The sequence below is a fragment of the Berghia stephanieae genome, chromosome 13 (assembly GCF_034508935.2).
Source record: "Berghia stephanieae isolate SIO BIC M18660-M18661 chromosome 13, UCSD_Bste_1.3, whole genome shotgun sequence".
In the NCBI taxonomy this organism is placed as follows: domain Eukaryota; kingdom Metazoa; phylum Mollusca; class Gastropoda; order Nudibranchia; family Aeolidiidae; genus Berghia; species Berghia stephanieae.
Genome location: NC_088372.1, coordinates 29,925,922 through 29,950,921, shown reverse-complemented (window position 1 = coordinate 29,950,921; position 25,000 = coordinate 29,925,922). Strand labels below are relative to the sequence as shown.

At 36.7% G+C, this 25,000-nt stretch overlaps 1 protein-coding gene across 3 annotated transcripts in view; it reads left to right on the top strand.

The window, feature by feature from the left end:
* LOC144958983 (uncharacterized) overlaps positions 1–25,000 on the top strand; it is a 278,895-nt gene that overhangs the window by 149,701 nt on the left and 104,194 nt on the right. For all 3 annotated transcript variants that reach the window (XM_078891283.1, XM_078891287.1, XM_078891288.1), the window contains one exon: positions 1–114. This exon is cut by the window's left edge and continues 27 nt beyond it. In XM_078891283.1, coding sequence (XP_078747409.1) covers positions 1–114 — 114 coding nt within the window. The remainder of the gene's footprint in view (positions 115–25,000) is intronic.

Sequence of the window (25,000 nt, the reverse complement as noted above, 5' to 3'; positions counted from 1 at the left end):
GAAGAGCTTAAGCGGATACTGAGCGAGGAGAGACAGACCCACAAGAAGACGATAGGAAAACTCCAGAAGGAGGTGACAAAACTCAGGAGTACCAGCCCCTATGGAGCTCTTGCTGTGAGTAACAATCCGTTGTTTTTTTTTTGTTTTTTTTTTTTTGTTTTTAATAATATATTATAATATAGTATTCAATCTTATCAATCCATTCGGATATGACCTTTGATATAATTTTTTTCTGTCTCTCCCTTTTATTTTTCTTTCAGTTATATGCCTACTCTGTGCGGCTATGTGGTCTTGTGGTATGACACTCGCTTTCGGATCGGAAGGTCCTGGGTTCGAGCCTCGCTCGGCGCATAGTTGAGTCCTTGGAGAAGGCTCTTTACTCACATTCTCTCACCGTACCCATGTGTAAAATGAGTACCTGGCCGTTAACAGCGTTGTCTCTGTCCCAAAAATTTGTAATATCGCCTGACAGGCGTCATGTTTCGTCATGCATGTTATGTGTTCCTGTTGGCCAGGGACCCCTTGTAAAGCGCTTTGAGCACGTTTAGTGGATATTGCGCTATATAAAAGTTCAAGTTTTTTTTTTACTCTAAAATATGGACATAATCATTTTTTGAACATTGTCATGGCCGTCGTTCTAATAGGTTTTGTCGTGTACTGTAGTTTGATAGGGAAAACAAAACAAAACATTATTTTTGTTTGTTTGTTTTTTTTTTTGTTTTTCTTGGGTTTTTTGTGTGTGTTTTTTTTTGTTTTGTTTGTTTTTGTTTTTGTTTTTGTTTTTGTTTTTTGTTTTGTTTTGTTTTGTTTTGTTTGTTTGTTTAATTTTGTTTATGTAAAGCAAAGCGAACGGCTATGTGGCTAATTCTGTTATTCCCGGTTTTAATTTTTATGTTCAGACCTTACTTTTCCCCCTCTATTTCTCAAAGCAAAATTATTTTTGGATGGGCCATAATACTTTTTAAGTAAAATTATGACCAACTTGAGAAGATTCAAATGTCTCCCCGAAACTTAAAAAAAAACAAAAAACAACTTTAATGTTCATTGTTCAAAGTTCTCTCTTCTTCTATCCGAAGATTCTGTTACTCCTTTTGTCCTTTTGACTTTAAACTCTATTTTCTTCATCCCACCCATTCCGACATGATACCGGATTGACACGGTGGGTCAAAATATTAGCGTTAACCAAGTCCGAGGTGCAGATATTTGCAGGTCTGAGTACCGAAGGGGCAATTACGGGCTCAATTTAATGTTGTTCTAATGGAGAATTTTTCACGTCGGTTTGATATTATCTCCATCACAACATTGAGACCATATCAATTTGGGTTATCAGACCTGCATAGAAGTACACGTCGGCCAAGTCTCTTCATTCTCTCACCGAAGCCCCGTCCGATTTTGTTTGATGAAGGGGGGCTACCAAGTTAAAAGAAAAGTCAACATGAGTTAATTCCCTTAGTTCGTTTCAACGAGTGGGGAAATCCTTTCAATTTACCAGAACTGAATGGTGAGATTGGCCTCCGAAAAGAATCGATTATTTTATTGGTCCTGGCTTGAGATCTCTGGCCAAGACCTAAAAAGGCGAAACAGTTCTATCGTCTCACAGTTAGTAAATTTCTTCTTCTTCTTCTTCTTCTTCTTCTTCTTCTTCTTCTTCTTCTTCTTCTTCTTCTTCTTCTTCTTCTTCTTCTTCTTCTCTCTTCTCTTCTTCTTCTTCTTCTCTCTTCTCTTCATCTCTTCATCTTCATTCATCATCTATCTCATCTCTTCTTCTTCTTCTTCTTCTTCTTCTCTTCTTCTTCTTCTTCTTCTTCTTCTTCTTCTCTCTTCTTCTTCTTCTCTTCTTCTTTCTTCTTCTTCTTCTTCTTCTTCTTTCTTCTTCTTCTTCTTCTTCTCTTCTTCTTCTTCTTCTTCTTCTTCTTCTTCTCCTCCTCCTCCTCCTCCTCCTCCTCCTCCTCCTCCTCCTCCTCCTCCTCCTTCTCCTTCTCCTCCTCCTCCTCCTCCTTTTCACCCTCCTTCTTCTTTTCAACCTCCTTCTCCCTCCTCTTGACAGCACGGCCCCAATCTTACTGACCTCACTCTCCACAATGACCTTAATCATTGCCGAAGAGTGAGAATCACAATCATTACTTAATTAGGACATAATATCACCAAATCTGGGGCAGGCAACGCCACTGATAAAATCATAAAGTATGGCTTCTCTCCCTTCTCGCGATAATTAGTCCAATGGATGAAATGGCGAAAAAATGTGAGTGTCCTTCTTTATTCTCTCTCTCTCTCTCTCTCTCTCTCTCTCTCTCTCTCTCTCTCTCTATATATATATATATATATAATATATATATATATATATATATATATATATACACACACATATATATATATATTCACATACACACATACAAAGTAACAGTCCGATTTCAACGACCAGCTCCGAATGCCCTTTTTAACGTCTACCTATCGGTTACTAGTGAAATAGTGGATGAATGCCCAAGACGGAATCCAGAAGAGAGGTGCTCCTGATTGTTGCTCTCTTTTTGGTGTCGTCTTTGTCGTAGTTGTGACGGGAATCTAGGTCAGTATGTATGTATGGCAGTCTTTGATGTCAGGGGATGTATGCACAATGGACTAATCAAATCACATCACGCCCAGCATAATATTGAGAGGATATAATAATTGTTAATTTACGTTCACTACGTATGTAGTTATCTGAATAGGAAATTAGAATCAGAAAGGAGGTGAGGGGAGGGGGAGGGTAAAGAAAACGAAGGAGGGAAGATAGACGGAGAGGCATAGAACATGTTGATGGAGTACCTAGGATAGATAAAGAGCTGTAGGGTATAGAAAGAAAGGGGGAGAGAGAGCGAGATATATGTATATATGTATATATATTTATATATATATATATATATATATATATATATATATATATATATATAGAGAGAGAGAGAGAGAGAGAGAGCGAGAGAGAGGGAGAGAGATAGATAGATAGATAGATAGATAGAGAGGGAAAGAGAGAGAGAGAGAGAGAGAGAGAGAGAGAGAGAGAGAGAGTGGGTAATGGGTAAAGTGTTAGAGAATATGGAAAGATGGAATAATACATTCTGACTGAAAATGCTCTAGTATGGTAATCTTTCATGGATAACGGCTTCAGTTTCCATTCAAAATCCACTGATGACAATGATAATCAAATGAACGACTTTGACAGAGTGTTCTCTGAGCCTGACTACGTGAACTTAACACAGGAAAAAAGACCCTCCCAGTTGTCTTTGGGATTATGTTAAGGCCATAGAGGAGGAAGATGCAGAGCATATACTGCAGCGATGCAGAAAATACACAACCCATAGAGAAGAGATAGATCCTCTCCAACTTCTCTACATAAAAAAACGTTTAACTAGAAGAACTAAAAAAAAGACGAGTTTCCTTCATCTTCGAAACAGGACTCCAGATGAAGAAGAAGAAGAAGAAGAAGAAGAAGAAGAAGAAGAAGAAGAAGAAGAAGAAGAAGAAGAAGAAGAATAACAATAATAATAATAATAATAATAATAATAATAATAATAATAATAATAATAATAATAATAATAATAATAATGACAATAATAATAATAACAATTATAATGATTAATATAATGTTATGTAATGCATTCCCTCCCAAAGACGGAAAGCTACTAATTTTCTTACTTTTCTTTGTCCCTTTATCTGAAATATAATCTAATATTACCTTTTCCCCATCACTGATTTACCACAACGTTACGTATACTCGTCGGATTTGATTAAAGCTACGGTGTTCCATTTTCCCCAAATACGTCCCCCTGTGGGGGTCTGTACAATACTTGCATTATTTTATAACGTCTCTAGAGAGAGAGATTAATAGAATAAACACTGTGTACAGTAATCGATTAAGCCTACACCGTATGTCTGTAAACAATTTTTGGCCAAATTGTGGTTGTGATTCTTCATCGCTGGTTTTATTTTCCCATTTTATCCCCTAAAGTAGTCTGTTCTTCTCTATCCTTGGGGAATATTATGGCAATTATCACACCCCGTTTATCGCTGACAATGTAAATATGTTTCTTTGTTTTGTTTTGTTTTTGTTTTTGTTTTTTGTTTTTTTTGTTTTTGCCTTTTTTTTTTTCTTTCTTTTTTTTTAATTTCTTTCTTTTTTTTAATTTCTTTTGTTATTATTTTATTTTGTATTATAATGTATTTGTTGTTTGTTTATTTTTTCGCGGAAGTGGGGAGGGAGGGAGGGGAGGGGGGGGGGAGGAGAAGGTTTGTTTTGTTTTGTCTTGTTTTGGATTTTAAAAAAAAATCTTTTTGGTAGTGCATGAGAGCATAATTTCCTTAGAGAGGAGCTCATCCTGGTTTCTGTAGTGATTGAACAGAATAAAACGTGCTCAAATCGCTTTTTAAAGGGCCCCTGACCAACAGCAACAGGTACATGTAGAACGAGACATGACGCCTGTTAGGCGATATGTATTACAATTTTTTTTTTCGGACAGAGACAACGCTGTTAACGGCCAGGTACTCATGTTACACCTGAGTACGGTGAGAGAATGTGAGTAAAAAAACCTTTTCCGAGGACTCAACTATGCGCCGAGTGAGGCTCGAACCCAGGGCCTTCCGATCCGAAAGCGAGTGTCATACCACAAGACCACATAGCCGCACGTTTAGAATTTAAGAAAGTCATGTTATTTGTCTTTAATAAAGTTTTGCAAAGACCTGGCTAAAAATTCCTTCAAAATAATTCGAAATTTATACAATATAATAAATTAATAATAAATAAATAGAGCTTTATATAGCGCAATGTCCACTAAATGTGCTCAAGGCGCTCTACAAGGGTCCCTGGTCAGCAGCAACATTTAACATGTAGGATGGGACATGTCGCCTGTTAGGCGATATTACAATTTTTCGGACTAATACAACGCTGTTAACGGCCTGGTACTCATTTTACACCTGAGTACGGTGAGATAATGTGAGTAAAGAGCCTTTTCCAAGGACTCAACTATGCGTATGAGCATATATACAATACAAAAATACAATTCCCTTTATTCATCCCCATGGGGAAATTTGTCTTTCGGGTCTATTCCAAGGGAAGATTGGAATAACCCAGGCGTCAGCCGCAAAGTGAGCTAGGGCGAGGTGACTTGCTCAAGGCCACACAGCGCGACGGATGATCGAATTCGGTACCTTTCGGGTACGAAACAAAGGCCGTGCCTCTGAGCCACGCTGCCCTTATAACGATAACAAGTGTTGAATTTGTAAGAGTCACTTTATTAGACGAATACAGATACTGTGGACGTTTCGGGGTTTCCCTCTGTGATAGGTCCTAAAGACAAATTTACTCCATGGGATGAATGAAGAGGTTTTATTTTATTACTTTTACTTATCTTCTATTTGTCTATCTATTGATTTGCTGTGGCATCGTAATTGTATTATTACAATAAATTGTCCTATACACGGTTCCAAATGGTAATAGGATTCAATAGTCCGATGTCACGTCCGCCAAGCAACCAGCAGCTTGGTTCTAAACAAACAAAATCGGTACTTTCTATTCTTCATGTTGGCTATAATTTTTTCATATGTCATGTGATCAGAATGTATAAAAGTCAAAACATGTTTACCACCTACTCTGGATTCACTTTTATAGTAGTCGAAAAAAGTATTTCATAAGTCATAAGGGCGTCCGCCATTCATTGTTCCGATAGTGTAGAACAAGTTACTAAGTTACTATGCGTCATTGCGAGGGAAGTGACGTCACGACTGTTGAAACATATTATATTAACACAATAAATTGTCCTACCCACGGCTCCCAACAATAATCCTATTTAATTTATATTATAGCCGGCTGTGTCAGATTTCATAAGGGCGTCCGCCATTGTTCAGATAGTTTTAGAACCAGTTACTAAGTTACAATTCTTCATTACGAGGGAAGTGACGTCACGACTGTTGAAATATTATATTAACCCAATGTAGTAGTAGCGTATGGCTACACCTCCAGATTATGTTTGTCGATCCATGATGTCAGGTCATCTCCGGCTCCAAAGATTGTTTCGTACCCCCCCCCCCCCCCCTTCTAATTTTGTTACTGGGCATTGCAGGACCAGATGATCGATGGTTTGACGTGCCCCTTTGCAGTATAACCCAATAAATTGTCCTACCTACGGTTCCCAACAGTAATCCTTGCAGTATTAATAATCATATTTAATTTATATTATAGCCGACTGTGTCGAGATTTCATAAGGGCGTCCGCCATTGTTCCTATAGTTTAGAACCAGTTACTAAGTTACTATGTGTCATTGCGAGGGAAGTGACGTCACGACTGTTGAAGCCTATTATTATATTAACACAATAAATTGTCCTACCCACGGTTCGAAAACAGTAATCCTTGCGGTATTAATAATAATATTTAATTTATATTATAGCCGGCTGTGTCAGAATTCATAAGGGCGTCCGCCATTGTTCCGATAGTTTTAGAGCCAGTTACTAAGTTACGATTCTTCATTACGAGGGAAGTGACGTCACGACTGTTGAAACATATTATATTAACCCAATGTAGTAGTAGCGTATGGCTACACCTCCAGATTATGTTTGTCGATCCATGATGTCAGGTCATCTCCGGCTCCAAAGATTGTTTCGTACCCCCCATCTAATTTTGTTACTGAGCATTGCAGGACCAGATGATCGATGGTTTGACGTGCCCCTTTGCAGTATAACCCAATAAATTGTCCTACCCACGGTTCCCAACATTAATCCTTGCAGTATTAATAATCATATTTAATTTATATTATGGCCGACTGTGTCGAGATTTCATAAGGGCGTCCGCCATTGTTCCGATAGTTTAGAACCAGTTACTAAGTTACTATGTGTCATTGCGAGGGAAGTGACGTCACGACTGTTGAAGCCTATTATTATATCAACACAATAAATTGTCCTACCCACGGCTCCCAACAGTAATCCTTGCGGTATTAATAATCATATTTAATTTATATTATAGCCGACCGTGTCAAGATTGGAGATTTGAGACTAGAGTGAGTGGCGAGAGTGTTTTTGTCCAGCCAGACAAGGTGACCTAGATTCAGATCGCTGTTGGGTCAAACATAATGTGTGGAAAAGTTAATGACCTACCTACCTACCTACCTACCCACGTTGTCCTAGTCCCATTCCACACGTTATTTGGTCACATTCGGTCGTGTTTCATTATGATTAATTTCTGGTTTAGATTAATCTGGGGGATTTTCAGAAATAATCTTGCTGGTTTCTTATTGGTACAATATATTATATTTATTATTTGGTTTGTCAGATTTGTTTTCTCTCTTATTTTCCTTATTCTGACACAGTTTTTAATTTCATTTTTTTCGTCTGACTCTCTCTCCCCCCCCCCCTTTCTCCATTTATCTATCCATCTATATATCTATCTCTCAACTGCCTCTCTCTCTTTCTTTCTCTCTCTCTCTCTATATATATATATATATATATATATATCTCCTCTCTCTCTCTCTCTCTCTTTCTCTCTCCCCCCCCCCTCTCTCTCTCTCTCTCTCACTCTTTGTCTATCTATCTATCTATCTATCTACCTATCTATTGAATCGTGTTTGATACAAATATGGTACGAAAAGTGCTCGACATGCAGTAATGGAGCGAATTATTATTGTTTAAAATATTTACCACAATGTTTGAGACAGTCTACATTAATGTTTCAGGCTTAATTTGCCATCGTCAGGACTGAGTTGTTTTGTTGACTGTTGTTGTTTCTTGAAGTGGCTCCGCTTCAACACTCAACATGAAAAGTGAGATATACGGAAAGTGTCCCCATCGGCGTAAACTCTTGTTAAGCAACTTTAAAGCGGAGCCACTTCAAGAAACAACAACAGTCAACAAAACAACTCAGTCTTGACGATGGCAAATTAAGCCTGAAACATTAATGTAGACTGTCTCAAACATTGTGGAAATATTTTAAACAATAATATCTACCTATCTATCTATCTATCTATCTATCTATCTATCTATCTATCTATCTATCTATCTATCTATCTATCTATCTATTTATCTATCTATCTATCTATCTATCTATCTATATCTGTATATATATATATATATATATATATATATATATATATATCTACTTATCTATCTATCTATCTATCTATCTATCTATCTATCTATCTATCTATCTATCTATCTATCTATCTATCTATCTATCTATCTATCTCTATTGTTTTATTGCAATATTACAGCATGTATAACTAAATTAAAAATGACCATAATTTATTGACAATAAAGATCTATAATAATAATAATAATAATAATAATAATAATAATAATAAATAATAATAATAATAATAATAATAATAATAATAATAATAATAATAATAATATTATTATTATTATTATTATTATTATTATTATTATTATTATTATTATTATTATTATTATTATTATAATCATTATCATTATTATTATTATTATTATTATTATTATTATTATTATTATTATTATTATTATTATTATTATTATTATTGGCAATCTCTCTCTCTCTCTCTCTCTCTCTCTCCTCTCTCTCTCTCTCTCTCTCTCTCTCTTTATATTATATATATATATATATATATATATATATATATATAAAATTGAACTACATATAGGTAGAGTAATTAATAGATAATAATAATAATAATAATAATAATAATAATAATAATAATAATAATAATAATAATAATAATAATAATAATAATAATAATAATGACGATGACGATGATGATGACGATGATGATGACGATGATAAAGTTTATTTGTATGGCGCCCAATCCCGTTGACAAAAAGCTCTAGGCGCACACAATTATATATTTACTTCCCATCCCATGTATCTACTCGTATTAATTACTCTACCTATATCTAGCTCAATTTTCCAGTGTCTCAGTCTTCCCATCGATCTCAATACCTAAAGCAGTAATTCATTTCACCACAATCCTACACACACACACACACACACACACACACACACACACACAGACACACACACACACCTCTTCTCATACGAAAATTGTTAATACATTTAGAAAAAAACACACACAAAACAAATACATTACAAGATTCGCAGTCTTGACAGAGTAAATATTAAGATTCTGCTGTTTGCCTAACTATCTTTCCCGCCATTTCAAAGGGGGGCGTGCCGGAAATGGCCTGAGGTAAATACAGTCAAATCTCTATGATGCAAGCCTCTTTAGTAAAAGTATTCAAATTATCCGAAGGAAACCCTAACTTTTTTGTTATATTCCGAAATGTCCACTAAACGTGCTCAAGGCGCTTTACCCGGGAGGTCCATCCAACAACAACATTCAGCATGACGCCATTCTGGCGATATTACAATTTTTATTTTTTCGATAACGGCCAGGTACTCATTTTACATTTGCGTGTAAGAGAATGTGAGTAAAGAGCATTTTCCAATGACTCAACTATGCGCAGCTCAGAGTGGGACTCAAACCCAGGACCTTCCGGCCCGAAGGCGAGTGTCATATTACTAGTCCACATAGCGTAATAATCATTTTGACCTTAAAATGAATCTTTTCCGTGCTCGGTTCACCACGAGAAAAGACCATTTTGAATATGTAGGACACATTTTCCCGCTTTATTTGACACAACTAGATTCAATCCATGCTATTCGTTTAGGTGAAATACAACATTCGCCAGCCAGCTAAAAGGTAGCAACACACAAAACTGTGTGTAACCTTTAGCGTTTATAGATAGTATGCGCTTGGCTAAGAAGCTCACAACATTGCCATCCGGAAATATTTTCATAGCTGTCTAAAAACAATAACAAACAGCTGAGTGACGCCAAGACGCTACAACAGTCGTAACGTCACTTCCCTCGTAATGACGCACGGTAACAGAAACTATCGGAACAATGGCGGACGCCCTTATGAAATATTTCTCCGACGAGCATAAAAGCGTATCCAGAGGAAAAAACATTATAAATCTGATCATGTTTTGACTTTTACACATTCTGATCACAAGACATATGAAAAGTTCTAGTCAGCATGAAGAATAAAAATTACAGATTTTCTTTGTTTAGAACCACGAAATCCGCCGTTGCTGGGCGACGTGACATCAGACTATTTAATCCAATTTTGTTACTTCTATAATGCAATGCCTCGAAAACTCACACATGATTAGAATGTGCTGTCTCAATCTTTAATTCAAGTAAAAACCAATGTTTGAAAAAATGATTGTTTTTTTTTTTGTTTTTTTTTTAATCGATGTGTTTTCTTCCATGTTTGATTCATTATTAGTCTTGATAAAAGGAGAAATCCGAAACGTCAAAAATATATTGTCTTGGTGTGGTTTAACTCTCTCCTTACCAGTTATTTTCAGAATTTTACCCGTAAATTCATACCCACCCAACACGAAAACAGATTTTTCAAACAGAATAGTAACGAGTATATTGTATATTTTGTTCAGAAAAATGAGCTCTGCACCACAGTGTCGAGTTTTCATAGCTATAACTATAACAAAATGATGAAAACTGTTGACTGCATTGTAGCGAATGTGACGATTTTTCCTATAGGAGGTAAGGAGAGGGTTAAGGAAGCTTTACCTTTCTTTAGCTTTAACCGGATTATCACTCGATTTTTGGGGATGGAAGTCTTTGCTTGAACGTTTTAACGAAACTCGACTGTACTCCAGAATCATACTATTATTATTATTATTATTATGGTTGTTATAAAAATGAAATGGTTTCAGGCAAGTTTGGGGACGGTGTCGTCTCGGCGAAGATCAAAGCGCACAAAATTATCGATGTCTGCTGCAGCGCTGTTTTCTTGATGGGGACGAATATTTACCGTAATCTAAAAACTACTCACAACTGAAAAACTAAAAGCCCCCGCGGCTACTTTTATGCCGAAAATGTGCGTGCTGTTGACATTATTATTATTATTATTATTATTATTATTATTATTATTATTATTATTATTATTATTATTATTATTATTATTATTATTATTATTATTATTATTATTATCATGATATCATCATTTCTAATATTATGCCATAACGTTGACAAATTATGGAAGCGAGAAGAGCCATCATCGTCATATTTTGCAAAGTAAATAATCAGCTCTCCAATTTGGGTTTGTTTGTTTGTTTGTTTTTTTAAGGGGAGGGAGGGGGAATGGGGTTATCTTCATTTTTATTTTTGCTTTTTGTTCATTTGTATGTTTGTTGGGGTTATTTATTTATTTATTTATTCATTTATTTATTTAATTTACAATTTATCTATTTATTTATTTATTTATTTATATATGTTATTCTTCTTCTTTTATCTTTCTTTTTTTTATCTTTTTTTTTTTTAAGGATTTTTTTCTCTCTTCTGTTTTGAGTTGTTGTTGTTTTGTTTTTGTTTTTTATTTTGCTTTCTTTTATTTTATTTACATGATTGAGCCTTGGTCCACACAATACTTGCAGGTCTGATAACGGAACGTAATTGTAGGCTGATGTTAACATTATTGTCATGGACAATATTTTGCGTTGGTTTGAGAGTATTTTCCATTATGTACAACATACCAATCTGGGTTGTCATTCCTGCAAATGAGAGCACGTCGCTTTGAGCACACTCAGAAGATATTGCACTATAGATAGAATGCGGTTGGCCATGGAGTTCACAACATTGCCATCCGGAAGTAATACGGACCAACACACAAAACTCTGTGTAACCATGAACTTTTATAGTCTGGTTAATACAGTTTAGTTAGAACAACTCACAAACGCGGATGGCAAAAAACAATAACAAAGGCATGTGTGACGTCATCTTCGTTCTATCTATAGATAGTATGCAGATAACGTCACTCAGGCCTTTGTTATTGTTTTTGCCATCCGCGTTTGTGAGTTGTTCTGACTAAACTGTATTAACCAGACTATAAAAGTTCATGGTTACACAGAGTTTGTGTGTTGGTCCGTTATACTTCCGGATGGCAATGTTGTGAACTCCTTGGCCAAGCGCATTCTATCTATAGATAGTTCGAAGATGATGTCACTCAGCTCTTTGTTATTGTATTTTGCCATCCGCGTTTATGAGTAATGCTCACTGAACTGTATTAACCCGACTATAAACGTTCATGAATACACACAGTTTTGTGTGTTGGTCCGTTATACTTCCGGATGGCAATGTTATGAGCTTCTTAGCCAAGCGCATACTATCTATACGTTCAAGATTACACACAGTGTTGTGTGTTGGTTACGATTCATCTGTTGGGCAGAACTGGTGCGTAGTTTACTTAAATTCATAACATAAATACACAACGTTACTCACTCATAATATTTGTCATATAAATGGGTTGGTATCTATCTGTCTTTTTTATTCACCTGGTGGGCAGAACTGGTGTGTAGTTTACTTAAATTCATACCATAAATACACAAAGTTACTTATTCCTATTTGTCATATAAATGGGTTGGTATCTATCTGTCTTTTTTATTCACCTGATTGGCAGAACTGGTGCGTAGTTTACTTAAATTCATAACACCAATAGACAAAGTTACTTATTCATATTTGTCATATAAATGGGTTGGTATCTATCTGTCTTTTTTATTCACCTGGTGGGCAGAACTGGTGCGTAGTTTACTTAAATTCATACCATAAATACACAAAGTTACTTATTCCTATTTGTCATATAAATGGGTTGGTATCTATCTGTCTTTTTTATTCACCTGATTGGCAGAACTGGTGCGTAGTTTACTTAAATTCATAACACCAATAGACAAAGTTACTTATTCATATTTGTCATATAAATGGGTTGGTATTTATCTATATATTTTATTCACCTGGTTGGCAGAACTGGTGCGTAGTTTACTTAAATTCAAAACACAAATATACAAAGTTACTTATTCCTATTTGTCATATAAATGGGTTGGTATCTATCTGTCTTTATATTCACCTGGTGGGCAGAACTGGTGCGTAGTTTACTTAAATTCATAACATCAATACACAAAGTTACTTATTCCTATTTGTCATATAAATGGGTTGGTATCTATCTGTCTTTTATATTCACCTGGTGGGCAGAACTGGTGCGTAGTTTACTTAAATTCATAACATCAATACACAAAGTTACTTATTCCTATTTGTCATATAAATGGGTTGGTATCTATCTGTCTTTTATATTCACCTGGTGGGCAGAACTGGTGCGTAGTTTACTTAAATTCATAACATAAATAGACAAAGTAACTTATTCATATTTGTCATATAAATGGGTTGGTATTTATCTATATATTTTATTCACCTGGTTGGCAGAACTGGTGCGTAGTTTACTTAAATTCAAAACACAAATATACAAAGTTACTTATTCCTATTTGTCATATAAATGGGTTGGTATCTATCTGTCTTTTATATTCACCTGGTGGGCAGAACTGGTGCGTAGTTTACTTAAATTCATAACATCAATACACAAAGTTACTTATTCCTATTTGTCATATAAATGGGTTGGTATCTATCTGTCTTTTATATTCACCTGGTGGGCAGAACTGGTGCGTAGTTTACTTAAATTCATAACATAAATAGACAAAGTAACTTATTCATATTTGTCATATAAATGGGTTGGTATTTATCTATATATTTTATTCACCTGGTTGGCAGAACTGGTGCGTAGTTTACTTAAATTCAAAACACAAATACACAAAGTTACTTATTCCTATTTGTTGGTATCAGCGACTTCTTTTACTATAAGTAGACGATGGTTGGTATCTATCCGTCTTTTTTGTTGAGCAAATAGTCGCACGTAACAGAACGCCTCATAAACAAATCCATTAGATGGGTGTTTATTAAACACAGCTTTGCCTGGGGTTTATAACCAGAAATCTGTTGTCATAGCTGGTGGTAATCAAACAGCAATAGTATAGTAGTATGCGCTTGGCTAAGAAGCTCACAACATTGCCATCCGGAAGTATAACGGACCAACACACAAAACTACGTGTAACTTTGAACGATGAAAGTCTGGTTAATACAGATTAGTGAGAATTACTCAAAAACTCGGATGGCAAAAAACAAGAACAAATACCTGAGTGACGCCATCTTCGTTCTTTCTGTAGATAGTATGCGCTTGGCTAAGAAGCTCACAACATTGCCATCCGGAAGTATAACGGACCAACACACAAAACTACGTGTAACTTTGAACGATTATAGTCTGGTTAATACAGATTAGTGAGAATTACTCAAAAACTCGGATGGCAAAAAACAATAACAAATGCCTGAGTGACGCCACCTTCGTTCTATTTATATGCATGATAGTATCTCTAAAAACCTGGTCTCATCGTTTTATGAAGTCAGTGGTGAACGGTTATCGTAGAACTTCAGTCCGTAGCGTAACTCCGCCATTTTAATTTTACTCTGCTCCCCGAAAGTTAAGTTAGGATAGAGAATAAAGAATACTCTTAATTAATTAATTGAGCTTTTATATAGCGCAATATCCACTAAATGTGCTCAAAGCGCTTTACAAGGGGTCCCTGGTCAACAGCAACATTTAACATGGAGGGAGGACGGACATGCCATGCCGCCTGTTAGGCGATATTACAAGTTTTCGGACAAAAATCACGCTGTTAACGGCCGGGTAATCATTTTACACCCCTGAGTACGGTGAGATAATGTGAGTAAAGAGCCTTTTCCAAGGACTCAACTGTGCGCCGAGCGCGAGGCTCGAACCCAGGACCTTTCGATCTGAAAACGAGTGTCGTACCACTAGACCACATAGACCACATGTTGATGCTAATGACCGATTGCAATTGTATGGGTCCGATTTAACCCTCTCCTTACCACCTACAGCAAAATCGTCACATTTTTATGACTCAGCATACATTTTTTTCTTATTCAGATTTATTTTGTACATCACACGTTTTGAATAATGATCTTTCTTTAATTAATAAAAACAAAAAAGAATGTTGTTTTGTAGAGAGATTGTTTGAGTTTTAAAAATCCATTTTTCTGCTAGGTAAGCCTGCCATTTTGGGAGAAAATACTGAAAATCGCCGGTAAGGAGAGAGTTAACTTTGTTGTAATGGACAATTTTTTACATTGGCTTGAGAGTATTGTGCGGCTATGTGGTCTAGTGGTATGACACTCGCTTTCGAATCGGAAGGTCCTGGCTTCGAGCTTCGCGCTCGGCACATAGTTGAGTCCTTGGAAAAGGCTCTTTACTCACATTCTCTCACCGTACTCAAGTGTAAAATGAGTACCTGTCCGAAAAATTGTAATATCGCCTAACAGGCGTCATGTCCCGTCCTACATGTTAAATGTTGTTGTTGACCAGGGACCCCTTGTAAAGCGCTTTGAGCACATTTAGTGGATAATGCGCTTTTCAAGCTAAAAAAAAAAGCTCAATCTTTTGGTATCCATTTGTTTCTGTTTTGTTTTGTTTTTTTGGGTTTTTTTTTTTTTTTGTTGAATAAATAGTCGCAAAGAAACAAGGCGCCTGATAAACAAAGCCAGTTGGTTGTTGATATTGATATACGTCAATCAAAGACTTGACTATGCCTTGTGTTTATGTTCAGAAATCTGGAGTTGTGATGACTCGCAGTAACCAGTAACCTAACGGTATTCGTTCGTATTGTTAGAAAGGTGGTCCCAGTCCCAATCGTTTGAAGTCGGTTGCGAATTATTGTGATTATTCTTTCTTGATGGATCTTATGTTTTACAGACACTGCCAATGGGCATGATCTATATTAACTTTCCATGTGCTCGAGGTCATTGGTAACATTGCAAAATGTGCTCAAAGTGACCTACATAGTGAAAAGTGTTCACAGATTTTGAACTATCTAACATTACGATTGGTCTTTGTGTTCAGCTTGACACTTTGGTATATTTACAACTTTCATAAACAAAGCAGCGTTTTTACATTTGTTCAGAAATGTCCAATCGTTGGACAGCAACAAATCACGTGATTGATGACTCGGTTGGACGAAAACATGAAAATAGATCGCTCCCATTGGAGGGGTTGGTTTTATATCGTGCCCAATTCTAGTTTGGCCCCAAATCGAGGCATTATCGGAATGCCGTGGGTATTTGTTGTTTTTGTTTTTTTTTTTGTTTTTTTTTGTATCCGGATTTTGTTGGGGGTTTTTTTAGGGGTGGGGGGGGGGGGGGGGGGGGGTGTTTGTTTTTTTATTTTGATCGATGGGGGGAGGGGGTTGTCGTTGTTGTTTGTTTGTTGTTTTTTTTTCTTGTTTTTTTTTCTTTGTTGTTTTATTGTTTGTATTTAATTTGTTTTTAATCTACATTTTGTCATTTCAAGACTGCATCCACTGATGTTCTCAATCTTAAATCGAAATCTCATAGTTTTGTTCACAAAATTCAATGTTGAACATCAAAGTCACACAAATATAATACCGTTATGAGTCGATAGGTCACACATTCCTATTAATTCTAAACATGGGGTGCCACCTACGACCTAATTAATTACTTATTAAAGCCTTCCGCTTTCGGTGTTATCCGACTTCGCAGCTCTTATTTTCTGCGGTGAAGATTCTCCAATAATTGTCTCTGCCTTGCACTTACTCCAACAACATAATACCGTTATGAAGCGATAAGTCACAAACTCGAATTTTAAACATCGAGTGAAAGTGGACGCCATGACGTCATAAGATATCGTCGCCTAGGCATTCCACGAACGAATATAGATATTTCATCAAACAAGATGTCTGATGTCAACAAGAATCACCCATGTTGTCCGAGTGAGTAAATTGAAGGGGGGGGGGGGGGGGGGGTAATAATCTTGGCCAAGGAAAAAAAAAGAAAATTCCTGAAGCGAGGCTCGAACCCGGGACCTTCCGGGTCACAGTACAATGCCTTAACCACTCGGCCACTTCGCCCCATCGGATGAACGCGGATGTAATTCCGTTTTGAGAGGATTGACAAAGTAGTGTGGTCTAGTGGTATGACACTCGCTTTCGGATCGGAAGGTCCTGGGTTCGAGCCTCGCTCGGCGCATACTCACATTCTCTCACCGTACTCAGATGTAAAATGAGTACTTGGCCATTTACAGCGTTGTCTCTGTCCGAAAAAAAAATTATAACATCGCCTAACAGGCGTCATGTCCCGTCCTAAATGTTAAAAGTTGCTGTTGGCCAGGGACCCCCTATAAAGCGCTTTGAGCACATTTAGTGGATATTGTGTTATATAAAAGCTTAATTTTTAAATTATTTTTTTTTAGAATTCGCACAGCATTCCATCTTTGAAAGTACCGGAACCTCCTAATATTGATATTTAGACATCCATCTGTTTTTTGGGGGGTATTTTCTGGAGTAATGGCGGCGGTGACTATCGCAGACGCCTGGAAAACACATCAAAATCACCTACCGGCGTCATTGGATGTTGTAGTAAAGACTTTGCTTTATCCTGTGTTTGTTTTCGCGAGTCTAGAGTTGTTAGGGGTGTTAGCGGCTCTAGTGCCAAAACAATAACACTGAAGGTGTGGATGAGTGGATATAAATTATTATTGCTGTTGCTGCTTGGTCGGTTTGGTGAGCAAGGAACGCAGGTAATGCATGAATAAAGAGAGAGAGAGAGAGAGAGAGAGAGAGAGAGAGAGAGAGAGCGAGAATGAGAGAGAGAGAGAGAAGATATATATATATATATATATATATATATAGAGAGAGAGAGAGAGAGAGAGAGAGAGAGAGAGAGAATGGGGGGGGGGGAGAGAGAGAGAGAGGGAGGAGAGAGATGAGACACACACATACACACACACAGAGAGAGAGAGAGAGAGAGAGAGAGAGATACAGAGGGTGGGGTGGGAGGAGGAAGGAAGGAAGAAAGGGCGCAGAGAAAGAATAAGAGAGCAGAAATATAAATCACACTCACACATAATGTAGACCTTTATAACTATTTATAGGCCCATGGAGTCGGAGTATATCTACCCCGATTTCGATAGCGTGAAACGGACAATAGCAATTGCTTGTAACCCTTTGGATAGGACATTAGTCTATCGCAAGCTCACATAAACACGCACATAATATATCATTGCGATATGCACTGCCTGGCTTACAGGCTCTGACCAATATAATATATTTATTATAATATTTAGCGGATAGGTAGATGAATACGTTTGCCCCACCCGCTAAACTTCATACATAATACATACATCGTTTATTACAGAAGGTCATGAGAGAGCGTGAGAAATATGCCTGAATATTTCAAGGTCACATTCCAAGGTCACATTCCAGGGAATGATATGGCTGGAACTTTTCACCTCATCCATCCGAATTATGGCATCAAACCCCCCTCACCTGGAATTTTCATAGATTCTGTTTTGTTTCTGCTTCAGCGAGTTCCTGACAACATTCGACTTGTATCTAGTTGAGATAGTTTTATGTTATGTCTCGTTCATACCCTGCCCAAGACAAAAGATACCTGCATATCCTGTCTCTCTCTCTCTCTCTCTCTCTCTCTCTCTCTCTCTCTCTCTCTCTCTCTCTTTCTCTCCTCTCTCTCTCTATCTCTCTCTCTCTCTACTCTCTCTCTCTCTCTCTCTCTCTCTCCCTCCCTCTCTCTCCCTCTCTCTTTATCTTGGGGGTTGTTTTGATGGGTCAATATTTAAAGTTGTTTTTTTCTTTGAGTAAAAATACTTTTTTTAAAAATTAGATATGTTTTGTCAGCATTATTGCTTTCTTCTTATCCTCCTCGACCTAGAATCTCGACCTACACCCCCCCCCCCCACCTCCACCCCTCACGCTACCAGTGCCTGGCTTAAATAATTCTAAACCCCAAATACTGACCAGTTAGTTGTCCAAGCCAATTAAGCCTCGCATTCATCATGAAAAAGGTCAAAGGGTATCTTGGCACTAAATCAGGAATTCTGCCGACCAGGCAATTTTTTTTTTAGTTGTTGTTGTCCTGACCACAGAGTGAGTTCGATATAACTAGAGCTGATTGTAGAGAAGAGATATGTGCTGTCATTCGATGATGATGATGATGATGATGATGATGATGATGATGATAATAATGATAATAATAATAATAGTTTTAGAAGCAGCAGCAGTAGTAGTAGTAGTAGTAGTAGTAGTAGTAGTAGTAGTAGTAGTAGTAGTAGTAGTAGTAGTAGTAGTAGTAGTAGTTTGGGGGGTTGGGGGGGGGGGGTAGTAGAAGTAGGAAAAAGAGGAGGAGGAAGAGGAAGAAAAGAAAGAAAGACAGAAAGAAAGAAAGAACAACAACAAGAATAAGAAGAACAAGAAGAAGAAGAAAAGTACAAAATGAAGGTCTAGTGGTATGACAGTCGCTTTCGGATCGGAAGGTCCTGGGTTCGAGCCTCTCGCACGGCGCATAGTTGATTCCTTGGAAAAGGCTCTTTACTCACATTCTCTCACCGTACTTAGGTATAAAATGAGTACATGGCCATTAACAGCGTTGTCTTTGTCCGAAAAATTGTAATATCACCCAACAGGAGTCATGTCCCGTCCTACATGTTAAATGTTGCTGTTGACCAGGGACGCCTTGTAACGCGCTTTGAGCACATTTAGTGGATAGTGGCTATATAAAGCTCAATTTTAAAAAGAACAAGATGAAAAAGTAATCTAACGATAAACTGCTCTATCTCTTTATATACATATATATATATATATATATATATATATATATATATATATATATATATATATATATATATATTTCTCTATGGTTAAAAATATAGTCATGCCACTTAAAACACGACGTTTCTACAATAGAAAATCCCCATTATGTTCAATAATCGTCGGAGCTGTCTCCCACGATGCACGTGTCCATTATTTCAAATGTCACTGACCATTTACAGTGTTATGTTTGACCCTGCCTGGGATAACACTTGTAAGTGGTAATACATACCAACATTTGTAATATCATTAGGGGAACGGTTTGGGGAGCGTGTTTGGGTGTATGTGTGAGTGTGTGTGTGTGTGTGTGTGTGTTTATGTGTGTGTGAGACAGAAAGAGTAGGGGACGCGTGTGTGAGTGTGTGTATGTGTGTGTGTGACAGAGAGAGAGTATGGAACTTGTGAGTGTGTGTGTGAGAGAGAGAGTATGGACGTGTGTGTGTGTGTGTGTGTGTGTGTCAGAGAGAGAGAGAGAAAGAGTTGGGTGTGTGTTGTGGTGGTGGTAAGAGAGAGAGAAGAGAGAGATGGAACGGTGTGTGTGTGTGTGTGTGGAGAGAGAGAAAGGTGGAAACGTGGTGTGGTGTGGTGTGGTGAGAAGAGGATGAAAGTGTTGTGTGTGTATGAAAGAGAGAGAGAGAGAGAGAGAGAGAGGAGGAAGGTGTGAGGGTGGGATGAGAGAGAGAGAATGAGTGAGATAAAGAGAGAGATGGAGGGGGGGAGGGAAGAGAGTATGAAACGTGTTTGAGTCCTATGAAAGAAAGAGAGAGAGAGAGAGAGAGAGAGAGAGAGAGAGGGAGAGAGAAAGAGAGAGAGAAAGGGAAGAAGAGAGAGAGGGAGAGGAAGGGGGGGGGGTGGAAGAGACACTTTGTTATGCTCTTTTGATTTTTGTGAGATTAGTACACACACTTACGCGCGCACACACACACGAACACACACACACACACACACACACAAACACACAGATAACACAGAGAGAAAGATAAAGTAACAAGTACACAAAGACACTCATTTATAGGACAGAATAAAAAAAAAAGGAAAGATTGATTGGGGATGGGGGCGTCTGGGGAATCATATAATGCACTCAAGCACTAATTGGCTTTCATAAAAAGGCCATAATCGAATATTTCAGGCAAGCGTACCTTAAAATATCGACGTCAATCGATAATTATGACTTCCTCTTCTTTGTCTTACTATGTGGTTGGGCGTTTCCTCTTACAGCAGTCGATACATCGTCAAATCGATACTGGAAGTCAAAGGTTAACGATATGCAAGGGGCCGAAACGAGGAAACGCTTTTAAAACAGATTCCCCGATTCATATAATATAAATACACTGTAGGTTGCCAATGGAAGGATTTCTCTTGCTATAGTTAGAAATATTAATGTTACTTCTAGAGCCACCCGTCTCACTCGTTATTGGCTTAAATTGGTGGAAAATGACGATTATGTTGCTCATGTTGACAAAAGCTGACACGGCACGCATGTTAGTTAACACGTGTTGCATTGAAAAGCGGATGGATACACAGTGTGCAAAGTAAAAATAAAAATCAAAACTAAGTGGCTCTTTTGTGAATAAAACATGATTTTTTTTTTCGTAGCTAATCAGTAGACAGAAAAAAGTAGAAGAAAAGGAAAAAATGATAGTTGGAGAGAGAGAGAGAGAGAGAGAGAGAGAGAGAGAGAGAGAGAGAGAGAGAGAGAGAGAATGTGGAAAGATACGATACTTAAGTCTGTCGTTAGTTTGTTTCGCTATACTCAACAAAAATGACAGCTATGAATTTCGAAAATGATGACATTAATTAAAAATTATTCAAAACCGTAGAGAATGACCGGAATAGCCTCTTAAAGTGTTGGAAAGTACCATATCATAAAGGAACAGATTTTTATGTATTCCAATTCGAAGTGACTATTCTCACTCCCCTAGTCTAGGATGCTAGTCTTCATAATAGTAGTCCACAATTGTTGTATGTTTAATCCAAAGGTTGTAATGCAGTAATTTGTTAAGTTTCTTGTCACAAGTTGCACAATTTAAAAAAAAAATCAATCAAATCCAAATCGCAAAAAGCCGGCGACGTTTTTTTCGATATTCCAATCGGCCGGGAGGGGGGGGGGGGGGAGAATAGAGGCAGCCATTCCAATAATAAGCACAAAAGACTGAGTGATGCTGGTGTGAGTTGATGAAATTAATAAGGCTAACACACCAAAATATCCAAGACATCTCAAACACTTAGGAATACTCCCAACATGTTTGAGTAATCAATGTTTCACTGCAACTACAAAAATCTAAATTTAGGTTTATCAAATAAATATATTTAAAAATAACTAAAAAACCATTTCCTTAAAAAAACAAAAACAACAAAAACAGCAACAAACAAACTAAATTTGGATGAATAATCTCAAGTTGGGTGAGATTTGCAAGTATAGATAGTATGCGCTTGGCTAAGAAGCTCATAACATTGCCATCCGGGAGTATAACGGACCAACACACAAAACTGTGTGTATCCATGAACGTTTATAGTCGGGTTAATACAGTTCAGTGAGCATTACTCATAAACGCGGATGGCAAAAAACAATAACAAAGACCTGAGTGACGTCATCTTCGAACTATCTATATATACGATAGTGTAACAAATAATGCATTGTTCTCTCCCTTGGCCAAATATCTGAACTTTCATCTTAAGGTTAATTAAGAGATTTCAGAAAAGCACCCTGTCTCTCATAACATTATTCTTTTTTTTTTTTTCTATTTTCAAGATGATTTCAATCAAAATTGAATGTCTCATTATGATCCAGATCAATATAATATAATACATATAAGATATTTATTAATTTTCATTCGTAACTTTAACGGACACAGAGTGGAAAGGGGGGAGGAGGGGGGGGGTGGTTGATAGAGATAGTCAGTAATTACCAATTAATTTGGTTTGCTGTCTCTAGAGTAATTTGAAAAATACAACAAAACAAAACAATAAAATTGCAGAAAAACAAAAACACACACAACCCCCCCCCCTCCTTTCCAAATAAACAACAACAATAACAACAACAACAACAACAACAACAAAAGGCGCAACCAAACTAATATAGCAAAAGACATAAATCTCTTAAAAACAAAAAACAAAAAACCACAAAAGAAAAAGCAAGCAAAAAAAAGAAAAAGAAAGAAAACTAAAAAGCAAACAGAAAATTGAAGGATAGATAAATAAGTATTGCCTTTTTATCCCACAATAATAATATAGTAATGATAGTACTATAAACACATCACCCCCTCACATTATTTCATCCTTAACAACATAATAATAATAACATTATCACAAAGTGACATCAGACTTGTATGACGACGTTATGAGTACAAAATTACCTCATATAATTTCATCACATCACTCACTCTTTGAAACTAACTGACTCCCCGAGGGCACGAACATGTTTAAAAATCCATGTTTTAGCAAGACAATCATAATTTCGAATCGAATCAATTGTCAGGTACATCTGTTTTTCATTTTAAAACTTATTTTTCAATACTAATACAGTGGAATCCGCATAAATTCAACACTTCTTGTTAGTTCCAAAAGTTTCTGTTCTTTATCTTATGTATTCCATTTGATGATGGATAAAGTAAATGTTGCTGCTCGAAGCTCGAAGAAATAAATAACAATGTGAAATTGAATGTAAGCTTAAAATATACGAAAACATAAAAATGGACGTAAGATAAAGAGCCTTTTCCAAGGACTCAACTATGCGCCGAGCGAGGGAGGCTCGAACCCAGGACCTTCCGATCCGAAAGCGAGTGTCATACCACAAGACCACATTATAAGCCGCAATATGATCGGTAAGGCTAGAGTTAAATTGTTGATTTTTAACGTTAACTATAATAGCGACTACTATCTACATCCTAAAAATTACGCAATGTTTGAATGTTCAGGTAGGCATCATAATGTCGTGTCTTCAGTGGTTCCCGTATGTGTCCCGAGGGTGTTTTCTTGTCACGGAAATGACATTTGGTTTATTTATTTATTTTATTATTATTTTTTTTAAGAAACAAAAAAATTACTGAAATAACTTGATAGATAGATTTGTATTATATATTAAAAAATCGAAGGCTGCTGCAGTCATTTTCCAAGACGGTAAAATTAAAATGAACTTTTCGTAATTTCCTTTTATTTATTTTGAAACGTAAAAGTAGTGTTGGCAGGAGGATGAATATAAGTAAAGTAGTCCCCCCTCCCTCTTCCCTCTCCCCTCACCTCGCCACTACTAAATAAATAAATAGATAATTTAATGAATAGATTAATTATAAAAATAAATGAGATTAGAAAAAAACAAACGATTTTTGATGAATAGAATTTGGAGGAAAAAAAGCTTTAATCATATTTGAATCTTTACAAATATTGTTTTTATACCAGTATAATAAATAATACCAGTATTTATTTTTTTTTTTTTTTTTATTTTTTTATTTTTTTTTTTTTTTTTATGTCCATCTTTGGCTCTTTGTCCAGAAAAAAAACAAATTATCCCCATATTACTGATATTATCATAATCAAGAAAAACGAATCTGTTGACAACAAATGTAAAGTTAATTATCGTATCATGGGCAGCTGCTGTGATTGGTTGATGAATGATGCAAGTAGCGACGCCTAGCGGCGTGCTTACTGTATAATATAATAAGGCGGATTGATACATTCACGATCCCAGAAATAATACATAATAGTATTACTACATACAACTGTAACTCTCATTAATAGGATCCCAGACAGATTTGACGGGGATAAGATGTTATGCAAATCAGATTTTATTTATTTATTTATTTTTTTTTAAATGTCGATCTTGCTGCCAATTCAGGTCATTTTGCAGCTTTGTAATAATTGTGGTGTTTTGGTAGGTATGACGATTGCCTTCGGATCGGAGCATCCTGGGTTCGAGCCTCGGCGCTCGGCGCATAGTTGAGTCCTTGGAAAAGGCTCTTTATTCACATTCTCTCACCGTACGCGTACCTGAGTACCTGACCGTTAACAGCGTTGTTATCTCGCCTAATATCGCCTAACTGTACAGGCGTCATGTCTTGCCCTGTATGCTAAACGTTCCTTTCGGCTAGGGACTCGTTACATTACGCTTTTTTGCGCAATTTTAGTGTATATTTAATGCGCGATATAAAAGCTCAATATTTTTGTTTAAATTTTACGCCCAACAACAATCAATTAAGGTTCAAGTTATACACTAAAAATCTGCAGCAGCTTAGAGTTAGAGCTTTCTGTACAAAGTATGACGGTCTACTCAATCTACATTAGAGAAAATAAAATAAAAAACTGGTTGAAACTTCCGGTCAGCCAGCCCTATGGCGGTGCAATATTAAATCAGTTAACGACATATTCGGAAAAAAAAAAAACAACATGTATTTAAAAATTTGGTCAGAAATATTGT